This window comes from Stegostoma tigrinum, chromosome 2 (genome assembly GCF_030684315.1).
Source record: "Stegostoma tigrinum isolate sSteTig4 chromosome 2, sSteTig4.hap1, whole genome shotgun sequence".
Classification (NCBI taxonomy): domain Eukaryota; kingdom Metazoa; phylum Chordata; class Chondrichthyes; order Orectolobiformes; family Stegostomatidae; genus Stegostoma; species Stegostoma tigrinum.
Genome location: NC_081355.1, coordinates 102,492,049 through 102,513,779, shown reverse-complemented (window position 1 = coordinate 102,513,779; position 21,731 = coordinate 102,492,049). Strand labels below are relative to the sequence as shown.

The 21,731-nt window shown below is 40.2% G+C and overlaps 1 protein-coding gene across 3 annotated transcripts in view; it reads left to right on the top strand.

The window, feature by feature from the left end:
• hacl1 (2-hydroxyacyl-CoA lyase 1) overlaps window positions 1-14,486 on the top strand; it is a 92,988-nt gene extending 78,502 nt beyond the window's left edge. For 2 of the 3 annotated variants that reach the window (XM_048560021.2, XM_048560037.2), the window contains 3 exons: window positions 2,085-2,192; window positions 10,756-10,942; window positions 13,566-14,486. In XM_048560021.2, the coding sequence (XP_048415978.1) occupies window positions 2,085-2,192; window positions 10,756-10,942; window positions 13,566-13,598 (328 nt within the window). In that variant the 3' untranslated portion in view covers window positions 13,599-14,486. The remainder of the gene's footprint in view (window positions 1-2,084; window positions 2,193-10,755; window positions 10,943-13,565) is intronic. The other variant, XM_048560028.2, reaches the window with a different exon arrangement.
• Window positions 14,487-21,731: the final 7,245 nt, after the last annotated feature.

The following is a 21,731-nucleotide window of genomic DNA, read 5'->3' as shown; positions in this document are numbered from 1 at the left end:
ATGCCTTCAGAACTTTTTACCAGCTTCCATCTTATTAAAATAGTTTCGCTGCCCTGTTTATTTAGTGAGATAACAGGTAACAATGAAACTCACTATTATTGAGGACTGGATCTCTGTATTTTGCTCATGTGTTTGTTTAATCTTTGTCAGGTTGAGCTAACACTAGTAAATCATTGTTAGTTTTGATTCCTGAGCTTCCATATTCCAAAGTAGATAAAACCTACAGAGCAGAGGGTGAGTTGGAAGACACATACGACAATCAGTATAACTTCTGTTTGGACTGTCACATATACAAAGACAACATGCACAGGAGCCCACTGTAGCCTGTTACTTTACAAACACTCTGTGGTTTTACTTAGAGCCCAAGACGTCAGTTCAGCTCTGATCCAGTTTTCTACTGGAACCGGACTCCACCCACCCTCGGCCTTTGGGGTCTGCATTCTAATTTTCTGTTCTCAAAACCTGCAACGGGGATCAATAACTCCATCAAGACTGGGTGCTAAGTGACCAGTCACCTCATTGGTAATGGGAACTGCAGATGCTGGAGAATCCAAGATAACAAAGTGTGGAGCTAGATGAACACAGCAGGCCAAGCAGCATCTCAGGAGCACAAAAGCTGACGTTTCGGGCCGAGACCCTCTGATGATGGGTCTTGGCCCAAAATGTCAGCTTTTGTGCTCCTGAGATGCTGCTTGGCCTGCTGTGTTCATCCAGCTCTACACTTTGTTATCTAGTCACCTCATTGGCTTTGGTGAACAATTGGTCTGAATTAGTTTTGTCAATCCCTTTCATTAGGAACATGAGAAGAGAAGTAGGCCAATGAGACCGTCCCAATCCTTCACTTCCATTTCCCTGTCATTTCACTCCATCCCAAAATCTGTTTCTCTTTAAAATTTCAATTGGCCCTGCATTTCCTGCTACAGTTTTTAGAGGAGAAAGTGCTTCTTGATTTCGCTTGTAAACTGGCCTAACTCTAACTTAAAATTATGCTCTTTTGTACTGAAATAAAACCGCCAGAAGAAATATATTTCTAAATCTCAATATTGAACTCCTTAATCCACAGAAATATCTTATTTAGATCAGAAATTGACATTCTAAGCTGTGGGGAATTAAAACTACGTTTGTGGAAGTGGCCCTTATCATTTAACCCTTTATGTCCCAATAAGGTTCCAGTGAAACTGCACTGCATCCACACCAAGCCTTATCTTGAAAATGTAATTGAAGTCTTTTGAGATGCCCTTTTCACTAACTTGTATTTTTAAACATTTACCGTTACAGTGTTGGTTTGGAATATCTTAAATGGAGATATAGTCGCAGAGGTCTATAGCACAGAAGAAAGTCCTTTGGCCCATCGAATCTGTGCCAGTCAAACTATTCTAATCCCGTTTTCCGTCTGTTGACCCACGTCTTTGTATGCCTTGGTATCGCAAGTATGCTTCTAAATACACCTTAAATGTTATCAGGGTTGCTGCTTCCACCAGTCTTACAGACTGTGACTTCCCTCTGGGTGAAAAATTCTCCTCACATCTCCACTTACCCTGGCCCTTACATTAATTTATGTGGATCTCAAATCATTGATCTCTCCGCCCACCCCTCCAGGGGAAAAGTCTCTTCCTGTTTACATTATCTATGCACCTCACAATTTATACATCTTAATCACGTTCCCCTTAGTCTCCCTACTCCAAGCAATAAAAACTCAGTCGATCCAGCCCGTCTTCATGACAACCTGTCCAACATGGGCAACATCCTAGTGAACACTCTCTGCATCTTCTACACAGCAATTATATCCTTCCTATAATGTGGCTACAAAACTGCACACAATATTCTTGATGTGGCCTAACCACACTTTTAAATGGTTCCAGCAAAACCTCCCAGCTTTTAAACTGTGTGCCTCAGATAATAAAGGCAAGTATCCCATATGCCTCTTTCCTGCTACCTGAAAGAACTGATGTACATGCGCACCAAGGTCTTCAGATCTTTGGTGCTTCCCAAGGTCCTACTGTTCATTGTGTATTTCCTTGTATCATTTGTCCCATGTACATATAAATATGATGCACTACTAAGCATTTTTTGTTTAATCTTAGGTATGGTTTTCCAATAGTGGTCATTGTCGTAAACAATAATGGAATTTACAGTGGAGTGGATGAGGACTCTTGGAACGAGCTGAAAAAAGTGGGGGAGACTGAAATTGTGTAAGTATAGAATCTTTCAGTGGTGGATAAATCTCAGTGTGCACAATAAAGTTAGAATACAAAAGTTTCCTTTGAATGCACAGAACTGTATCTCGAGCTGATTAAACTTTAGCCAATGTGTCCACATGGCTGCAAGGTAACAAGTCCACTGCAAGCATATTCCTCAGTTGTCAAGCTTGCCAAGGTTAGTGAAACCAAGGCACATTTGCATGCTTTGTACTGATTGTTGAATATAGGTTTTCTAACTTAGTTAAAAACTGGTATGTTATCAGTCAGCACTTGATTGAGTTGATTCATTTTACCCCTTAAATTGTAACATCTGGATGGTGGGTTAAAAGGAAGAAATTTTTAAAAAAATTAATCTAAGCTGAATTTCTTCATTTGGTGATGTTCTTATTTTGTTCTTGTAGTTTATTAGTCTGGATGCTTAGTATTCATACGCACTCTGTAACACACTTTTCCCCGGTAATGAATTCTTTTTCTTTTGTTGTATCCATTTGATCTGTAAGAGACAATGATCAATGAAGTGGACTATTCCAGGAACCAAGTGTTCTAATGGTTGTTAAGTGACTCATTCAAACCAAACTAGGTACAAAAATGGTCTTGTCAGAAAGTTTTCAATAGGCCATTCAAAAACAATTCAAGGGCCTCTGAAGAGCAGTATAAATGTTACAGTTGGATAGTAAGCAGTGCTCGAGAGAGAGGCCAACAGAAGCAACCTTCATTTTAACCAGTGCCACAGTTTAGCTTGAATGCTCAGAAGACAATTAAACTTCACAGGTTCTGTGGGCTGGGGCTCAGGAAGAAGTCAAAGAATTGTTGGCTAGTTCTGTGGCTCAGCAGTCAGGAGGGTCTTCCAGTAATTGGTAATGAAACTGTATATGAGTAGACACCTGGGAAGAAATGCGTGGCAATGCTAGATTGGTGAAGCTAGCTGTCCATGAAAAGCTGGAGTTGTACCTGTGAGTAAGTGCTAGAGAGCAATTCTCAGAATGCAGAGGAATTTAGGCTTAGGATAGGAGGGTGAAATACCAGAACATGAACAGTCGATGAGGCAATCTGTGATGGAGTACTTCTTAAGAAGTTGCAGAACTTCAAAAAAGAAATAATTGGAATTATGTGAGCCATTTCTTGAAAACAGGTCCTGTAGACAGAGTCCACTATCTAAGGTACATGTCCAAGCAACTCTGTCTCTTTTACAGTGTGGCCATCACTGGCCTCTGTGCCATCATGCAGGGTGAGTTGACTTCCACAGGAGAAAGTCACCACCTGCTTCCCGTGGCACTTGAAGGTCACCATGACACTGAACATCTAAACCTGAAAATTGCTTCAGGGATCAATAGGAGACAGGTGTGGGGTCTCGCAGTTTGCAATACATCTTTGATGGGCCTGAGATCTACTTCAAGAGGATCCACAGGACAATCCATGCAGCCATCTAGCAGACCATACAGGTTCTGAAGACGCAATTTCAGTGCCTTGATTGGTCCAGTGGAGCCCTTCAGAGAACTTCAGCAAGGGCCCCGTTTGTAAGAAGTAATGTCTTGGGGCAGAAGTAGGCCATTCTGCCCCTCAGGTCTGCTCTGTCAATCAATTAGACCGTGGTTGATCTTCAACTCCACTTACCTGTAACCCTAATTTCATTTACTGACAGACAGCTTTCTCAATCTCAGCCTTGGACATACATGGGTTCTGTTTGTGAGAAGGTGATCACCTCTTGCATGTGAATCTTCACCCCTCCTTATTGCTGTGAACTGCCTCAGCTTTGTAACTGAGGAAGCACTCTGGCCACTTCTCTTGTGGACCTCCATTCCATCAATATTGTGGTGATGCCTTCAGCCATTAAGTTGCCTCACTTTGGAATTCCTTACATAAAACGTCTTTACCTCCCTCTCTTTCTTTAAAGGCTACCTTAAAGCCCTAAATTACTACTCATTCCTGGTATCTCAATCATAAATCTCAATCCCAGCAGTTTTTGTGTTGTAAAGCGCTTTGTGATTTTCATTTTCAGTAATGGGATGTGGGTGTTGCTGGCTTGGACAGGATTTATTGCTCATCTGTAACTGCCCAGAGGGCAGTTAAGAGTCTACCACATTGCTGTTGGTTTGGAGTCACTTATATGCAATGTAAGCAGATTTCCTTCTCTAAAGGACATTAGTGAATCAGATGGATTTTCACGACAATTGACAATGGTCAACATTAGACTCTTAATTCCAGATTCTTATTGAACCCAAATTTGACCACCTTCCATCGTGGGTTTTGAAACCAGATCTCCAGAACATTACCTGCATCTCTGGATTGTTAACCCACAGTGGTTTAGGTTATCATGAAAGACCTGCCCTCTCAACCTCACCTCTCACCTGAAGCATGGTGGCCGTCAGGTTACAGTTCCCACCAGCCATTTCTCTGTCTTTCTCTCACGTAGAGGAACCCAGTGTTCCTCTGGGACTGAGGCAACACTACCTCACCAGTCTCAATACCACTGGGTCATCACCTGCTCTCAATCTAACCCGTTCACTCAGTTGTTCAGAATGGGGAGAATAATTTGGTCATAATGTCGTAGAGTCACACAGCATGGAAACAGACCCTTCAGTCCAACTCATTCATGCTAAACTGTCATCCCAATCTGACCTAGTCCCATTTGCCAGCATTTGACCCATATCCCTGTAAAACTTTCCTGTTCATATACCCATCCAGATGCCTTTTTAAATGTTGTAATTATACCAGCCTCCACCACCTCCTGCAGCAGCTCATTCCATACACACACCACATGCTGCCCTAACAATATACTTCTTAATTGCAAATTATTCCTTAGTAGAGTTAAGCATGGGTAATCACATGTTTTGCATATTTTTGCGCATACGATTACAAGTTCGAACTTCACCGAATTTGTATTTCTAATTATGCTGTCAATGTATCTGCATGAGAAAAAAAGACCATAAGATAATAAGAATAGGAGTGGTATTGAGCCATTTGGCCTGTTCAGTTTGCTCTGCCATTTCATCATGACTTCACCCATAACCGTTGATGGCCAGATTAATCCAAATTTAGCTATCTCTGTCCTAAAGACACGTAATGACTTTGGGTCTGCCACCTTCTGATTCAGTGAGTTCCGTAGATTAACCAGCTCCTGACTGAAGAAATATTTCCTCATCTCAGTTCTAAAAGGTCACCCCTTCACTCTAAGGCTGTGCCCTCGGATCCTTGTCTCTCCTACTCTGGAAACATCTTCTCCATGTCTACACTATCCAGGCCTTTCAGTATTCAACAAGTGGCAATGAAATTTCCCCCTTCATCCTTCTAAACTCCATCAAGTACAGACTCAGAGTCCACAACCTCCCCACTCCTCATTTGACAAGCCCTCCATTCCCAGGATCATTCTTGGCAACTTCCTCTGGTCCTCCTCCAACATTTAGCAAATTCTTCCTTTGAAATAGGCCCTGAAACTGCTCACAATATTCTAAACATGGTATGATCAGAACCTTAAATAGACTTAGTGGGTTCTTGTGGCACAGTGGTAGTGTTCCTACTCATGAAACAGGAGGCCCGCGATCAAGTTCCATCTGCTCCAGAGGTATATAATAACATCTCCTAACAGCTGGATTAGGAAAAATTTGTACAGCCTTAGCAGTACCTTCTGATTTTATGTCTAGCCCTCTTGAAATGAATGGCAACATTGCATTTGCCAGTTGAACCTGCAGATTAATCTTAAAATAATCCTGAACTAGGACTTTCAAGTCCCTTTGTGCTTCAGATTTCTTAAGCCTTTCCCCATTTAGAAAATAGTCTATGCCTCTATTCTTCTTACCAAAGGACATTACCCGATAATTTCCCACATTGCATTCCAATTGCCACTTCATTGCCCACTCTCCTAACCTGTCCAAGTGCTTCTGCACTCTCCCCACTTCCTCAACATTTCCTGCCCCCACCACTTATCTTTGTGGCATCTGCAAACTTTGTAACTATGCCCCCAGTTCCTTCTCCAGATCATTAATGTATAATGTGAATAGCTGTGGCCCCAATATGTAAACTCCACTAACTACTGGCTGACATCCTGAAAAATCCCCACTGTGTTCTGCCAGTCAGCCAATTGCCTATCTATATCAGTACCTTGCTCTAACACCATGGACTCTTATCTAATTTAGCAGCCTCCTGAGCGGCACCTTGTCAAAGGCCTTCTAGAAATCCAAATGGATCATGTTCCGTGCCTCTCAATCAAAATGATAGCATACAGAGTGACTGGATTTTCCAGGGCTACAACGTTAGGTACAGCTGATGATGCTGGAGCAGCAGGTGCTGGACAGTAGTGACAGGACAGTATTGAGGGAGTTCACATTGCATGTTAAGAGGCTGATCAGAGGACAAGACCCCACATTGTTAATGTTAGTCTTGATTCACCCGTTTTTATGAAAAAAGCCGTCATTTGCTATCAATGATCTTTTTGGGCATCAGTGAGTGTTTGTGCAACTAATTTTACTAAATGTAATTTTACTTAACGAAGGCCTTGATTGTTAGATTTTCATTTGGAGGGCATAAAACAAAGCTCTGTTTATAAGTTATGATTTGTTTATAGGAGGTTCAGTGTGTTCTTTGCCTAGCTGTCAGTTGAAGTGCCCTTTTGATAATGAAACTATTATTCCAGGCCACTAACATTACAGGGCTTGCTTATTTCTCTTCTCTTTTTATTAGCAGCTGTGTTTTCCATGGCTTGTCTCCTCTTGTTCCTTAATAAGTAAATAACCTTGATAACACACTAGTGTTTTGCCTTGGTAACAATTTAAGCCACCGTATGAATATATTTTCTGATGTTTTGGGTTGAATGTTTTCTTTTCCGCAGCCTCTGAGATGTTAGTATGATTTGTATATCCAATGGTGATATATAGATTGTTACCTTTAGTTCTGAATTGATGTTTGTCCATAATTGTTAAGAATCCTTTCCCATGATTTTTTAAATGGCGGTTCAATGCAGTTAGTTGCCCTCCCATTTGACTGGACTCCATTCAAATGCAGGTCATCACATGGCCTAGTGATTTTTCATACCACCTGCTCACATGGCATTGTACCTGTGATCAGGCCTCTTTTCTCTTCAGAGCACACTTCTCTCTTCAGTGGTATGCAGTGAATTGTCAAGGGGGTAGGGGTGTAGGTTAGCTCAGTTGGCTGAATAGCTAGTTTCTGATGCTGAGCAATTGCAAAAGTGCAGATTCAATTCCCACACCAGCTCAGGTTGCCATGAAAGACTCTCCTTCACAACTTCTCTTCTTGCCTGAGGCATGGTGACCCTCAGGTGAAGTCTCTGATGAGAGAGCACGCCACTGATTTATGGAAGAGAACAGTAATGATGAAGTGAGTATTATCCTGCAACTCTCATTTGTGAGAATGAAACTTACAAATGTATTGAAATAAATAAAATATGCACTTATTTTCACTTCCTTTGGAGTACACGAAATGCAAAATTTGGCAATGCATAGGAAACAAATCTATATTTCATTTTACTTGTGCATATTTAAAAAAAAAACTTGAATTTGGCTGAATCTTGAAGTCAGAAGATGATAATGAATGGGTAAACAGTGGGATTGATTTTGGGAAGATCTACTTGGCATAGGCTCATTTTATGCTGGTTCGTTCTTTTACTTCTTCAAAATATTCAAACAAGTTGGCTAGATGCAACTTATTGTTTGGAAGCTGAGTTGGGTGCCCCTGTTGCAGCATTCTTTGTCTCAGTGATTGTACAATGAGTTCCGAATTCACCCCTAGCATGTTATTAGTAGGGCATTCAGTCATGGAATGCCACTAAATGTCAAGGAATGATGGTTAGATTGTCTCTTTTTGGAGACGGTCATTGCCTGGCATTTGTATGGCATGAATGTTACTTGCCATTTTTCTGCCCAGCCCTAGATGTTGTGCAGATCTTGTTGTATTTGAACATGGGCGGTTTCAGTATCTGAGGAGTTACAAAATGAACATTTTCCAGTCATTAGTGAACCTCCCCACTTCTGACCTTATGATGGATGAAAAGATGTTGATGAAGCAGTTGAAAATTGTTGGGCCTAGGACGTTACCTTGAGGAACTCCTGCAGAGATGTCCTGGAATGGAGATAACTGACCTCCAACAACTGCAGGCATCTTCCTATGTGCCAGGTATGACTGTAACTGATGGAGAATTTGCCCCTGATACGCATTGATTACAGTTTTGCTAGGGCAGCTTAAGCCCATACTTGGTCAGATACAGCCTTGATGTCACCTCACCTCTGGAATTTAGCTCTTTAGTCCATGTTTGAACCAGGGCCATAATGAGATCAGGAGCTGAGTGGCCCTGGCAGAACCCAAACTGGGTGTCTGTGAGCAGTTTGTTGCTGAGTAGGTGTTCCTCAATAGAACTGTTGATGAGGCCTTCCATCACTTTACTGATGGGGTTGCAATTGACTGGGCTGGATTTGTCCTGTTTTCTGTGTACAGAACATACTTAAGCAATTTTCCACATTGTCAGTGTTGTAACTGTACTGGAACAGCTTGGCTAGGGGAGCAGCAAGTTCTGGGGCACAAGACTTCAGCACTTTGCTGGAATGTTTTCAGTGCCCATAGCCTTTGCAGTATCCAGTGCCTCTAATTGTTTCTTGATATCATGTGGAGTGAATCCAATTAGCTGAAGACTGATATCTGTGATGCTGGGCACCTCTGGAAGAGGCTAAGTTGGATCATCCAGTCAACATTTCTCAGTGAAGATTACTGTGAATGCTTCAGCCTTATCTTTGCACTGATCTGTTGGAATTTTCTATCATTGAGGATGAGCATATTTGTGGAGCTAATGAATTATTTAATTGTCCACCACCATTTGCAACTAGATGTGGCAGGAGTACAGAGCTTAGATCTAATCAATTGATTGTGGGATCGCTTAGCTCTGTCTATCACTTACTGCTTGTGTTGTTTGATGTGTGAGTAATCCTGTTCAGTCATGCCAACAGATTGACACCTTATTTTTTGATAAGTCTGGTGCTGTTCCTGGCCTGCTCTGCTGCATTCTCCATTGAACCAGGATTGATTCCCTGGCTTGGTAATGGTTCAGTGAGGCATTTGCTGGACCATGAGGTCACAGATTGTGCTGGAGTACAATTCTGCTGCTGGCCCATAGAGCATCATGGATGCCCAGACTTGAGTTGCTAAATCTGTTTCAAGTCGATCCATTTAACAAAGTAATAGTACCACCACACAACATGATGGAAGTTATTTTCAATGTGAAGGCAGGACTTAGTCTCAACAAGGTTTGTGCGGTGGTCGCTGTTACTGATACTGTCATGGACAGATGTGTCTGCAGCTGGCAGATTGGTAAGGATGATGTTGAGTATGTTTCGCTCTCTTGTTGATACCTTCACAGCCAGCTGCAGATACAGTCTAGCAGCTATGTCCTTTAGGACCTGAGCAGCTTGATCAGAAGTAGAGCTGCCGAGCCACTCTTGTCGGTGGACATTGAAATTTTTGAGTCAATGTTTCAAGACTCCCAGGGTAAAACTCTCCTGATAGTATGCCAGAGTGCCGCTAACCATGTGGGTCTGCCCTTCTGGTGGGGCAGGACATATCCAGAGATGGTGATGGTGGTGTTTGGGAAATTGTCTGTAAGGAGTGATTCCATGAGTATGATGACATGGAGCTGTTGTTTGATTAGTCTGTGAGAAAGCTCTCCCAATTTTGGCACTAACCCTCAGATATTAATAAAGAGGACTTTGCAGCATTGTCAGAGTTGTTTCTGCTGTTGTCTTTTCTGATGCCTAGATCGATGCCAAGTGGTCTTTCAATTTTCATTTCTTTCTTGAGACTTCATAGTGACTGATACAACTGAGTGGCTTGCTAGGCCATTTTAGAGTGCAGCTCAGATTTTATCACATTACTGTGTGTCTGGAGCCACATGTAGGTCAGACCGGGTGAGGATGGCAGATTTCTATCCCTGATGGGCATTAGTGAACCAGGTGGGGTTTTCCCGAGGATCAGCAATGGTTTTGTGGTCGTCATTAGATTCTTAATTTCAGATATTTAATTCATTCAAATTTTACTATAGTGGGATTCAAACCCAACTGTCAGAGGAACTGGACCTGAAACGTCAAACTTTCCTGCTCCTCTGATGCTGCTTGGCCTGCAGTTTTCATCCAGTGTCACACCGTGTTACCTCAGAACTGTGTGAGGTTTGGATTACCAGTCTAGCGATTACACCACTTGGTCATTGCCTTCCCCCAAATTGTAGGGAATTATGTACTTTTAGTTTATAGAAACTTTTATTTATATCTTACTTGTTATTGTACATGACTGAAGCAACAGTTACTATTGATATTGTCAAATATGCTTTCTACTAATGGCATTATCTAAACATTGAGTGCCCATGTTACAGATAAAGCAGTTGGATATTTTTATTTAACAATGGATAACATTTCACTAATTGGCTGAATTTTGAAACCATGGTTAATTGTGTAACTTGGTTCTCGTTTAAACAAAAATAAATGCAAGAATGGCATTGGTTTTTCTTCTTTTGATAAATAAATATAAATTTACATAAACATTTTCTCAATTCTTTTAGGGCTCCACCCATCTCTCTCACACCTAATGCTCATTATGAGCAGGTCATCATTGCATTTGGTGGGAAAGGCTACTTTGTACAAACACCAGAGGAGCTGCAAAAGGCACTTGCTGCATGTTTGGCAGACCAGAAACTACCATCACTCATTAACGTGATGATTGACCCATCATCCGATCGAAAGAAACAAGTAAGTGTATTTGAAGGAATAAATGTTTTGTGCGTGTAACAATTTTGAAGTCCCCGAACTCTTAAGGATTTCAAGCAACCATTGATATTTTGAGGTGGAGAAAACGCTGAAAGAGTCTGATATGTGAATGAACGCACCTATAATTAGTCACATTAAATAACAATGTATGTTTAGATGATTGTGTATTTTGTAGAGTGTACTGTATTTAGAGTGACCTCCTGTGGTGATGATTATACTCTTTATCATGAATCTATTAAATTAATTTTATGTTTGGTAGCAGGGTTCCAGCAACACATCAAGATAGTGCTAATAGAATTGTTATACTCAAGATTTTCACAGTCAGCTTTCAACCCTCAACCAGCTGTCTGGACAGGATGGGGTGATAGAGGTCAGCTGCTTTCCTACAGAGAGGAAGGATTGGCCAGTCATGCTTTGCAAGAGCAGCATTGCCAAGAACCCAAGAATTGGCTCTTTCATGTCTGTCATCTCGGTTTCAGTTGGCAAATGTTGTTGAGGAATCCAAAGAGAAGATGATTTAGGAGATGATGATGTATTTGCCAGTGAGATAGAACATGTGAACATGACATTAAATAATCAGTGGAGTAATGTGTTACATCCACTTCAAATTATTGAATAGACTAAACAAATTCAAAGAGGATAAAACCCCTGGTTTCGATGGATTGTAGCCACATATATTGAACGAATCTAGGGAAGAGATAACAAAGGCATTAATACTCACATTCCATATCAAAGACCATTTGAAAATCTAGATAAACTACATTTGTTGCATTATCAATGTTTTGTCTCTTTGTTATTTCCTCAAAAAATTCGATAATTGTGGTCAAGCAGAATTTTCGCTTTTGAAAACAATGATGACCATTCCTTATGATATGACTTACTTCTACGTGTGTTTATTGTCATCCTTATTAACAACTGTATTACTTGTCTTATCACTTATCTTAAACTGACTTCTCTATAACCGCCTTCATATTTTCTGTTGCCCTTTTAAAGTATTGGGATTTTGTTAACTGTTGACCAATTCTCTGGCACTACAGCTTATTTCTAACAAATTATTAAATATGAGTAGTAATGCTCTTGTTGTTTTAAGGCCAGAGAATGTGGAGTTGGGGACAAGCAGACAAAATGGGTTTCTGAATGTGGAGTTGGGGACAAGCAGACAAAATGGGTTTCTAACTAACAAAAGCAGAATATGGGAATAAAGTGTAGTATTTCAGTGATGGAAGGTTGAAAGTGGTATGTCACAAGGATCACTGTTGTAACCAGTGATGTTCACCACAATGATTTGGGACTTTTTAATCAAATGTATAATTTGTAAGTTTGTAAATTATATACATGAAGAGGTTTATCAACAGTGAGAAGGGCCTGCAGCAAATTACAAGAGGACATTAATAAACTTACTGAATGAGCAAATGTTTGGCAAATGAAGTTCAATGCAGATAAATGAGGGGTTAGTACATTTTAAGAGGAAGAATAGGGAGGCCATTCTTGACTTGAAAGGTCCAAGTCCTGTTGGAGTAGAGGCATGAGGACCTTTCAGTTGGTTAAACCGAAAAGTATATACAAGTCATGCTCAACCAGTGTAAACTTTGAGACGACACTTAGATTGCAGTTTAGTTGTCATTTTGTAAGTAGAATCAAGAGGACTGGAGAAGATGGAGGTGAAGCTTGCAAGATCATATCCAAAATACATGATTATATACATCAGAAAAGGATTACTAGGCTGGGTCTCTTTGTTCGTGATAAATGAAAGTTGAGGAGTGACTGAAAAGAAGCTTTGAGAATCACAAAAGATTTTGATACCATGGATACAGAGAAAAATGTTTCCTCTTATGGGGCTGAATATGACCAGAGGCCATCAAAAGGAGATAGTCACCAAGAAATCCAATAAGGAGTTCAGAAGAAAAACCAATTCACCTAAAAAGTGGTGAGAATGCGGAACTGACTGCCACATGGAGTGTGTAAGCAAATAGTATAGATTTATTTCAGGGTAAACTAGACAGCCTAATGAGGGGGAATAGATGACATAGATGTAGGTGAGAAAGAGATAGGGGTGGTGCAATTGGAGTGTAACTGCCAGCATGGACTGTTGGACCACATGATGAGTTTTATGTCACACGTAATCCCATGATCAGAACGTGTAGTTTTTTGAAGCAATACGTTAAAAATTGCTGCAGTACATTACTCAAAAGGATCTGAACGTGAAGGTGGGGTCTCTTTGTCAGTTCAAAATCATGGTTTTGTATTTTGGTGAAGGTGGGAAAAGGAGTAGGGCAAAGAAATGTCGGTTTTCTGATGTTTCAGACATCATTTAATTTCTTATACATGCAGAAGTGCATGTTGGGAGAAAGACCACTACAGTTCCAATTCACCTCTTATTTTGAACTAATTATTGGAAATCATGTTCGACTGCAGAAAGTTTTGGATATGAGTAAGAACAATGCTGACATTTTCTTTCATAAATCTATTACATATTATTGAGGATTAAATCAGCAATCAATATAATGAGAGATAATATTAATAGCATTACTTGATTTTGTGAACTAAGTATCCAAATAAACTTTTACTACCTTTGACTTTATGCTCTTATGATGTTTGCTTTCAGGATTTTACTTGGCTGACTCGTTCCAATATGTGACTGGAATATTTTGCAAAACCAAAGCAGAGTAAGCCAGGCCCAATTGACTGGAAAACATACGTTATGACATCATTTTGCATACCAATTTGCAAGGTGAAATTTCGGCAAGATTGGATGCTTATATTCTTAAAAATTTGTGATTACCGTTGGTTCTGAATTAGCTGAACAAGCGATGGACCTCAGGAATAAATTAACTTTATATTGTTACGAAGATTGTGATTGTGAATGTTTCTGAAGCAGTGAAGTTGACAGTAATCTTTTGTGTTGCCAAAGAGGAAAGTATTTTTAGATTGTTGGACAGTAGACCAAAGTCGTTGATCAGTATATGAAATAAAAAAGATGTTTTATTTCTTGTGTAGAATTGTATAAATAACTCTAAAATACCATTATTACTGCCATTAACTTCAGCCAGGAAATAATCATGTATAATATTTAGACTGAATATCTGTCACTAGTAATGCAATGCTTTTTTGTGTTTTTTTCCTCCTAAAATCTATTACAAAATGAAAAATAAATTTCTGTTTTCATGATATCAGCATGGGAAATTATACTTCACAGAAATAAAAACCTAACTGATCTTAAGTTCCATGTTATTGTTCTGAAATGAGTTACTTGATTATTTTAAGCTTTTATAGTATAACCTTACAACTATTGTAGTGCGCTGAGGAATTTTAATATAATCACATTGTAATTTTAGTAAGCTATCTTGCTGAAGAAAGTTGTCACAGATATTTAATATTTATTTCAAAATGGCATTGACGTACAGTTTTGAGTCTTCATGCAACTCATGACTGGACGTCTGCAATCAAAACTGGGTATTCTCTGAAATGTATATTTGTTGGACCAGTAACATAATAAATCGCAAACATAAAATGTGAGAAATTTAGTGCAGGTATATTTCATCCAATCTAGGGGATATATTTCTGTATTTAAAACGTGTATATATTATGTGTGTGTGTATATATATATATATATATATATAATATACACCCAATATGTATGTATGTATATATATCTATATATATATATATATATATATATATACACACACACAATTTGTATACTTGAAGTTGAATTTAAATGTTTTAACTACTTGATGAAAAAAAACATGGGATTATTGGTTATTGAGATTGAGTTATGGTGTTGTAATTTACTTTGTAATGATAGTAGCCTTTTGATTGACTTCAAAATTCAAGAGTATTTTTGATGTGGAGGTGCCAGTGTTGGTAGGGTCAGATGTCAAATGACACCAGGTTATAGTCCAACAGGTTTATTTGAAATCACTAGCTTTTGGAGTGCTACTTCTTCGTCAGGTGAAGTGACAATTGGTGTTGTGTGACTTCTAATAGTATTTTTAACATCTATAACTATGTATAAACTGTAATCTCAGTCAACACTGTGCTAATTATTTAAAAGCAGAATTTAAAGATGTCATTGATCAACCTAAGTGACTGCCTACTATAGAATCATATGAGGTGATGAGAACATTATTGTGGTATCCTAAAACTGAATTAAGTATATCAGCAGTACGGTGGCTCAGTGGTTAGCACTGCAGCCTCACAGCGCCAGGGTCCCGGGTTCGATTCCAGCCTTGGGCGACTGTCTGTGTGGAGTTTGCACATTCTCCCTGTGTCTGTGTGGGTTTCCTCCGGGTGCTCCAGTTTCCTCCCACAGTCCAAAGATGTGCAGGCTAGGTGGATTGGCCATGCTAAATTGCCCTTAGTGTCCAGGGGTGTGTGGGTTATAGGGGGATGGGTCTGGGTGGGATGCTCCAAGGGGCGGTGTGGACTTGTTGGGCTGAAGGGCCTGTTTCCACACTGTAGGGAATCTAATCTAATTTTGTAAATATGTAGTACATCAAATAATTAGTATAAAAGTTTAAGACAGCTTCTTTACATTCTGCTGATCTTTGTTCTTCATGCAAATAATGGTGTTTAAGGGAGGGAGACAGAAATTATAGCCGGCACAGACTTAACAGCATAACTTTTATTACTTTCATCAATTAATCTTAAGATCAAAGTCATTCTCTGCAATTAAAACTGCGGACTGTACCTGCCAATTTGACCCCACTCCATGCCCAGAACAGACAGAACAGGGTGCTGGAGAAACTCAAGAGTTCTGACAGCATCTGTTGTGAGAGAAACAGAATCAATGGTTTGAGTCCAGTGACCCTCCTTCAGAACTTGATACCTACATGCTCAAACAGAGCTCAGTATTTATTAGAGCATTTCTGACTAGCTTACCCCTAACCTGAGTGTTAAGACGTAAATCCAGTCAATCACCCAAACATCTTAACTTTACCCTGTCCCATCACGCTCTCAGATTACATCGTCATTCCACTACTGCCAAAAGCTTTTGTCACTTCTTAGCTTAAATTCTCCAGATTTGCCCCTCAGTTTGTTTGGGAGAAAGTTGCAGCGTGGAAGCAACACATTTCATTGGTAAAGTGAGAAACTGTTCATCTTCATGTAAGCTGCATGGTTTAGTCCCACTGTTTTTGCTGGCAATCTTCATAAGCAGCTGTCTAAATCTCTTTTTGAAACAGATCTCTGGAACTCTGCTTCACCAAGCCTTTATGGCACAGAAATTGACTTGTCAGTCACTTTTGATGAAAATTAACATGGTTAAAAGTGCTTTCTGTGAGCCTAAATTTCACTGCACTGTTTCAGTTGACCCATAAAATGAAAATATCACTTTACAAATACAAACAAGCTCAGAACGCAACAGTTTCTAACCTAATCTGTCAGTGTGCCTTTTGCAGCTGCAACGCTTCCCTGCTCTGCATGTCAATGCCCAATATTCTATTCCAATTTTTAATCCCTCCTTCATGTTTCTCCTATTAAGTGTCAACACCACAGTCAGTCAGTGGAAATTTCTTCAGAGATTTGCAATTACATTGAACCCAAGCACCAGTTTGGGATACTACAGAAGGCAGTTAAGAATCAACCATAGAGATAACAAGGTCTAGAGCTGGATGAACACAGCAGGCCAACCAGCATCAGAGGAGCAGGAAGCCTGACGTTTTGGGCCCAGACCCTTCTTCAGAATCAACCATATTGTTGTAAGTCTGAAGTCACATGTAGGCCAAACCAAGCAAGGACAAATGTTTCCTTCCCTAAACGGAAGGCCAACTGGGATTTTATGACAGTCGGCAGTGGTCACATGGTTATCATTAGACTATCTTTATTTCATTCTACATCTTTGCATGCCACTTACACCATTTGCCATGATGAGATTCAAACCAATATTGCCAGAACATTAGCCCAGGATTCTGGAATACTAGTCCACTGACATTGTCATTACTCCAGCACCTCTTCTATTATGACCAGTGATGCACATACTGCATTGAAGTGTTGCTCACTTGTACAAATAACAATATAGTAATATTGATAAATATTGGCCACAACACTGTGAGAACACCCCAGTTTTCCTACAGTTGTATCAGGAGATCTTTTCAGTACATCTGAGAGAGCGGGGACAGGGAAGGGGAATCTCAGGTTAATATTTAATCAAAGAATCGGAATATTTAACAATGCTGAACATTTTCAGAACCAAACTTTAGGGGAAACTTAAACTTAATGCTGCAGCCTTTGGTGCGCGACTAAAGTATACAGCCTTCTAACTCAGAAGCAAGAGCACTACCTGTGAATGACTAGTGTACAGGCTATAGAACATAGAACAGTACAGCAGAGGAAGGTCTTTCATCCCACCATGTCTGTGCCAACCATAATACCATTCTGAACTAATTGCATTAGCCAGAACATGGACCATTTCCCTCTATCCCCTGCCAGTTCAAGTGTCTGTCTAAATGCATCTTAAACGTTGCTATTGTTTCTGCTTCTGGGAGAAAGTTGCAGCCCCTGGCAGCGCAAGACACCAACCATTCTCTGTGTAAAAACATATCCTTGCACACCTTCTTCAAAATTTTCTTCTCTCACCTTAAACCTATTCTCCCTAGTATTTGACATTTCCACCCTGGGAAAGAGACTCCATACTCACGCAATGCTTTCCAAACTATTATCCAGTGTGACTGCTTTTTGACATTTGAATATTAGCATGACGCAGAATACTAGCAAAAACAAAACAGCAATAGAGAAGCACTGTATAACATTCAGTACATAATCATTAAAGCTTGTTTACATATACATTTAGTAATTGTATTGTACAAGTAATGGAATCTGTAAATTGCTTCTGCTTTTGGACCTTGACCAGGAAGCAGCGCACACTTAGTGTTCGTGTCTACATTCAGTATTGCTGATCAATAGCAACATCGTTCCAAAGATCCTTAGAGGTCAGTTTGACATCATTGATTTTAAAATGAGAGGATTCAAATAAACGTTTACTTTTCTATTGAACATTTCCAATGACACAAGGGAATGGCCCAGATCTTACTGTGTTGCCAGGGCCTTGTGGGCATCACCATAGAAGGCCTTGAGTAGGGGAGAAAGATCCTGAGCAATGAGCAGGCCACGGCCATAGCTGAATGTGGCCAGCCCCTTGTGCTGGGTTTGTGGCTTGAAGGAGGGTGAGCCCGTGACCCCTGTCATGGTGTCTGTGATCTCACTCAGGGTTGTACCCCCACAGCTTGAAAGCTGCTGATCCTGCACCTTTCAGAATTCTTTTCTTTAAGGAATAATGTTTTCCCGGCTGGCATGGACACATATGACCAAATAGCTTCCTTCTGAATGGTAAATAATTCTGGGGAGGCGATGTCCTATGGTATTGGTACTGGACTGTTAACCCAAAGCCAGCTAATGTGCTGGGGCCCCGGCTTTGAATCCTGAATTTGAATTGAATTTGAATTTAATTTTTAAAAAGTCAGGAATTAAGGATCTAATGCACAGTCGATTGTTAGAAAACCCCATCTAGTTCGCTAATGCCCTTTAAGGAAGGAAATTGCCTTCCCTTATTTGATCTGGCTTTACGTGACTCCACACCCACAGCATTGTAGTTAAATGTCACCTGGGCAGTTAGCGATGGGCAATAAATGCTGGCCCAGCCTGTGATGCTCTCATCCCATGAATGAAAAATAAAAGAAAAATTCTTCCTCATGTATTAAATGACCCAACACCACTTTTCTCCGGCGAAGTGAATTCCAAAGACTAACAACACTTTGTGTGAGTGTAGTCATCTTCATTGTAGGTGGAGACCCCTTATCTTTAGCTGTGCCCTCAGTTATAGGTTCCCTCACATCCTCCCAATATTTAGCCCGTCAATGCACCCTAAACCGGCTACACGTTTTTCAGAAGGAAATCCCTTTCGTCCAGGTATCAGGCTACTGAACCCATTCTGTAGTGTTTCCAATATAAGTGCATTCCTCCGTAAGTAAAGAGAGCAAAGTCAGAAGTCACATGACACCAGGTTAGAGTCAAACAGATATTTTTGAAATTATAAGTTTGCAGAGTGCTGTTCCTTCATCAGGTGAAGTGAAGAAAAGCATAAAGGCACAGAAGGCTGTGGAGGCCAAGTCATTGAGTGTCTATAAGACAGAGATAGGGTTACAGAGAAATGGCAGGAGAATGAGAAACATCAGCCAGCCTTACAGGCAGTGAGACCAAAACATTCACTTATTTGCATCAGAAGACTATGAAATGAAGATGTTTAGACGTAAAATATGATTTTTAGGATGCAGGGGTTACTGGCAAGCCCAGTTTTTATTCTCTATATTTACTCATTGAACAACTAAATAGCTTATGAACCTACGTTCTGATCCCAGATGATGGCAATACTGATCAAGGCAGATTCCATCGTGAAATCAAGCTTGATAGCTATGAACAAAAACAGAAGTTTCTGGAACAGCTCAGCAGGTCTGGCAGCACCAGTGAAGGAGAAAATAGAGTTAATGTTTTGGGCCGGGTGACCCTTCCTCAGTTCTGAGGAATTGATAGGCAGAGAGACCATTACAAGTGATGTGAGTGGAATGTCGACAGGCTCAATAACAAATCTGTGCAGGTGATCAAAAGTGTCAGATGGTGCAAGTAAAGTGGCAACAGCTGATGGCAAACGAAGGGATGAGTTATTATCTGTTAATTGAGGCAGAGAGATAATTACAAAATCTTTAAAAATGTTGGTGTTGGAGTTGAACCAAATGGCTGGAATAACATAATAGTTATAAGAGCTGAATGCCAAGGCTCTAAACAAAGTAACAGGTAACCCAAAACCTGTGCAGATGAATTAAGGTAGAGACATCACAACAAGTTATCAATGTGATGGTGTCAAAACAGGACAGTAAGGAAGATTTTACAAGTACAGAACAGTCTGGTGGGGTTACTTGTAGCACAGAACGTATCCAAGGTCATGGTTGAGGCCATCTTTGAGGGGAAGGACCTTGGCTATCAGTTTCTACTTGGCGATTCTGTGAAGTTGTGTATCTCGAAAGCTGCCTTGGAAGAAATTGGGTGTCAGGTGAAAGCCAGTCTAACAAGTGTCAAAACCTGAAACATTATAAACTGTTAGGAGTGTATAACCTCAAAAAGGACATTGACCTGACTTTCTACAAACAAGATTGCTGCAAAAGATTTTAATTGAATATATCTTGTTTCTGTTGATGAAAAGATCTTTCAAAAATTGGATTATGTATATATTTTTCTTCCCATTTATGTAATAAACTTATGATCTCTGGTTGGAAGGACACCATCAGCCTTGTGTGAATATATTCAGTAGCTGACCACCACGGTAAATAACTTACAGAAGCAAAACTTTGTATGTATCAAGCCAGGTTTTGCTGTGGAATCTGACTTTATCAGTATTGCCATCATCTGGGATCATAACGTAGTTTCATAAGCTATTTAGTTGCTCAACAAGTAAAGATAGAGAATAAATACTGGGCTTGCCAGTAACCCCTACATCCTAAAAAGCATATTTTATGTCTAAATATCTTCATTTTATACTCTTCTGATGCAAATTATTGAATGCTTTGGTCTCTATAAGGTTACTCCTCAACGACCTACGGCAGGTATGTTTCTCAACCCCATCCTCCTGCCCTCTCTCTGTAACCTTATCTCTCTCTGTCTTAAACACACTCAACGACTTGGCCACAGCCCTCTGTGACAATGAGTTCTACTGATAAACCACCCTCTGGCTGAAGAAATTCTCTCTGAGGCTCTGCCCTCGGATCCCATTCTCCCCTACTAGTGGAAACATCTCTATGTCAAATCTATGCAGGCCTCTCAGTTGACGGTAAGTTACAATGAGATCCCCCATCATCCTTCTAAACTCCATCGAGTAGAGATATAGAGTCCTCAGCTGCTCCTCAGATGACAAGTACTTTACCTCCAGGATCATTCTTGTCAACAATCTCCGCACCCCCTCCAACGCCAGCACATCATTTCTTAGGTTAGGACTTTTAAATCCCTTTGGTCTTCAGAATTCTGAATCCTTTCCACATTTGGAGAATATTCTTCCTACCAAAGTATATAATCTCATATTTTCCCACACTGTATTCCATTACTACTTACTTGCCTACTCTCTCAAACCTATCCAAGATTTTCTGCAGCCTCCCTGCTCCCTCAACTCTACCCGTTCCTCCACCTATATTGTGTAATCCATAGACTTAGCAACAATACCCTCAATTCCTTCATCAAAATGATTTTTGTATAATGTTGTCATCCCAAAACTGACTCCTGCAGAACTTGACTAGTCATCAGTTGCCATCCTGAAAAAGACCCCTTTATCCTGACTTTCTGCCTTCTGCCAGTCAGCCAATCCTGTATCAGTGCCTGTGCCTTATCCCTCACTCCATGGAAAGTGAGAAATTGATGTGGTGCCAGTTTAGGTAAGTTGGGACACCACAAACTATGGAAATAGGTGCATGGTTCTTTGTCTATGTTTTGAGAGTTAAAATTGGAACCTGAATAGTGCACTGTTGACTGGATGATACTGGAAAGACATTGGTTGGGTCACCCTGTCTTAGATAGTGGATAGGCTGAGAAAGACGATTAACAATGTTTTATTTTATCACAGTCACAGAGTTTTGAACTCCCCCACCTGACGGAAAAGACCCTTGCCATTCACCTTATCTCATGATTTTATAAATCTCTATAAGGTTACTCCTCAACCACCTATTCTCCCATGATAAAATGTCCCTGATTGTCCAGCCTATTTTTATAACTCAAGCCCTCTACTCCTGGCAAC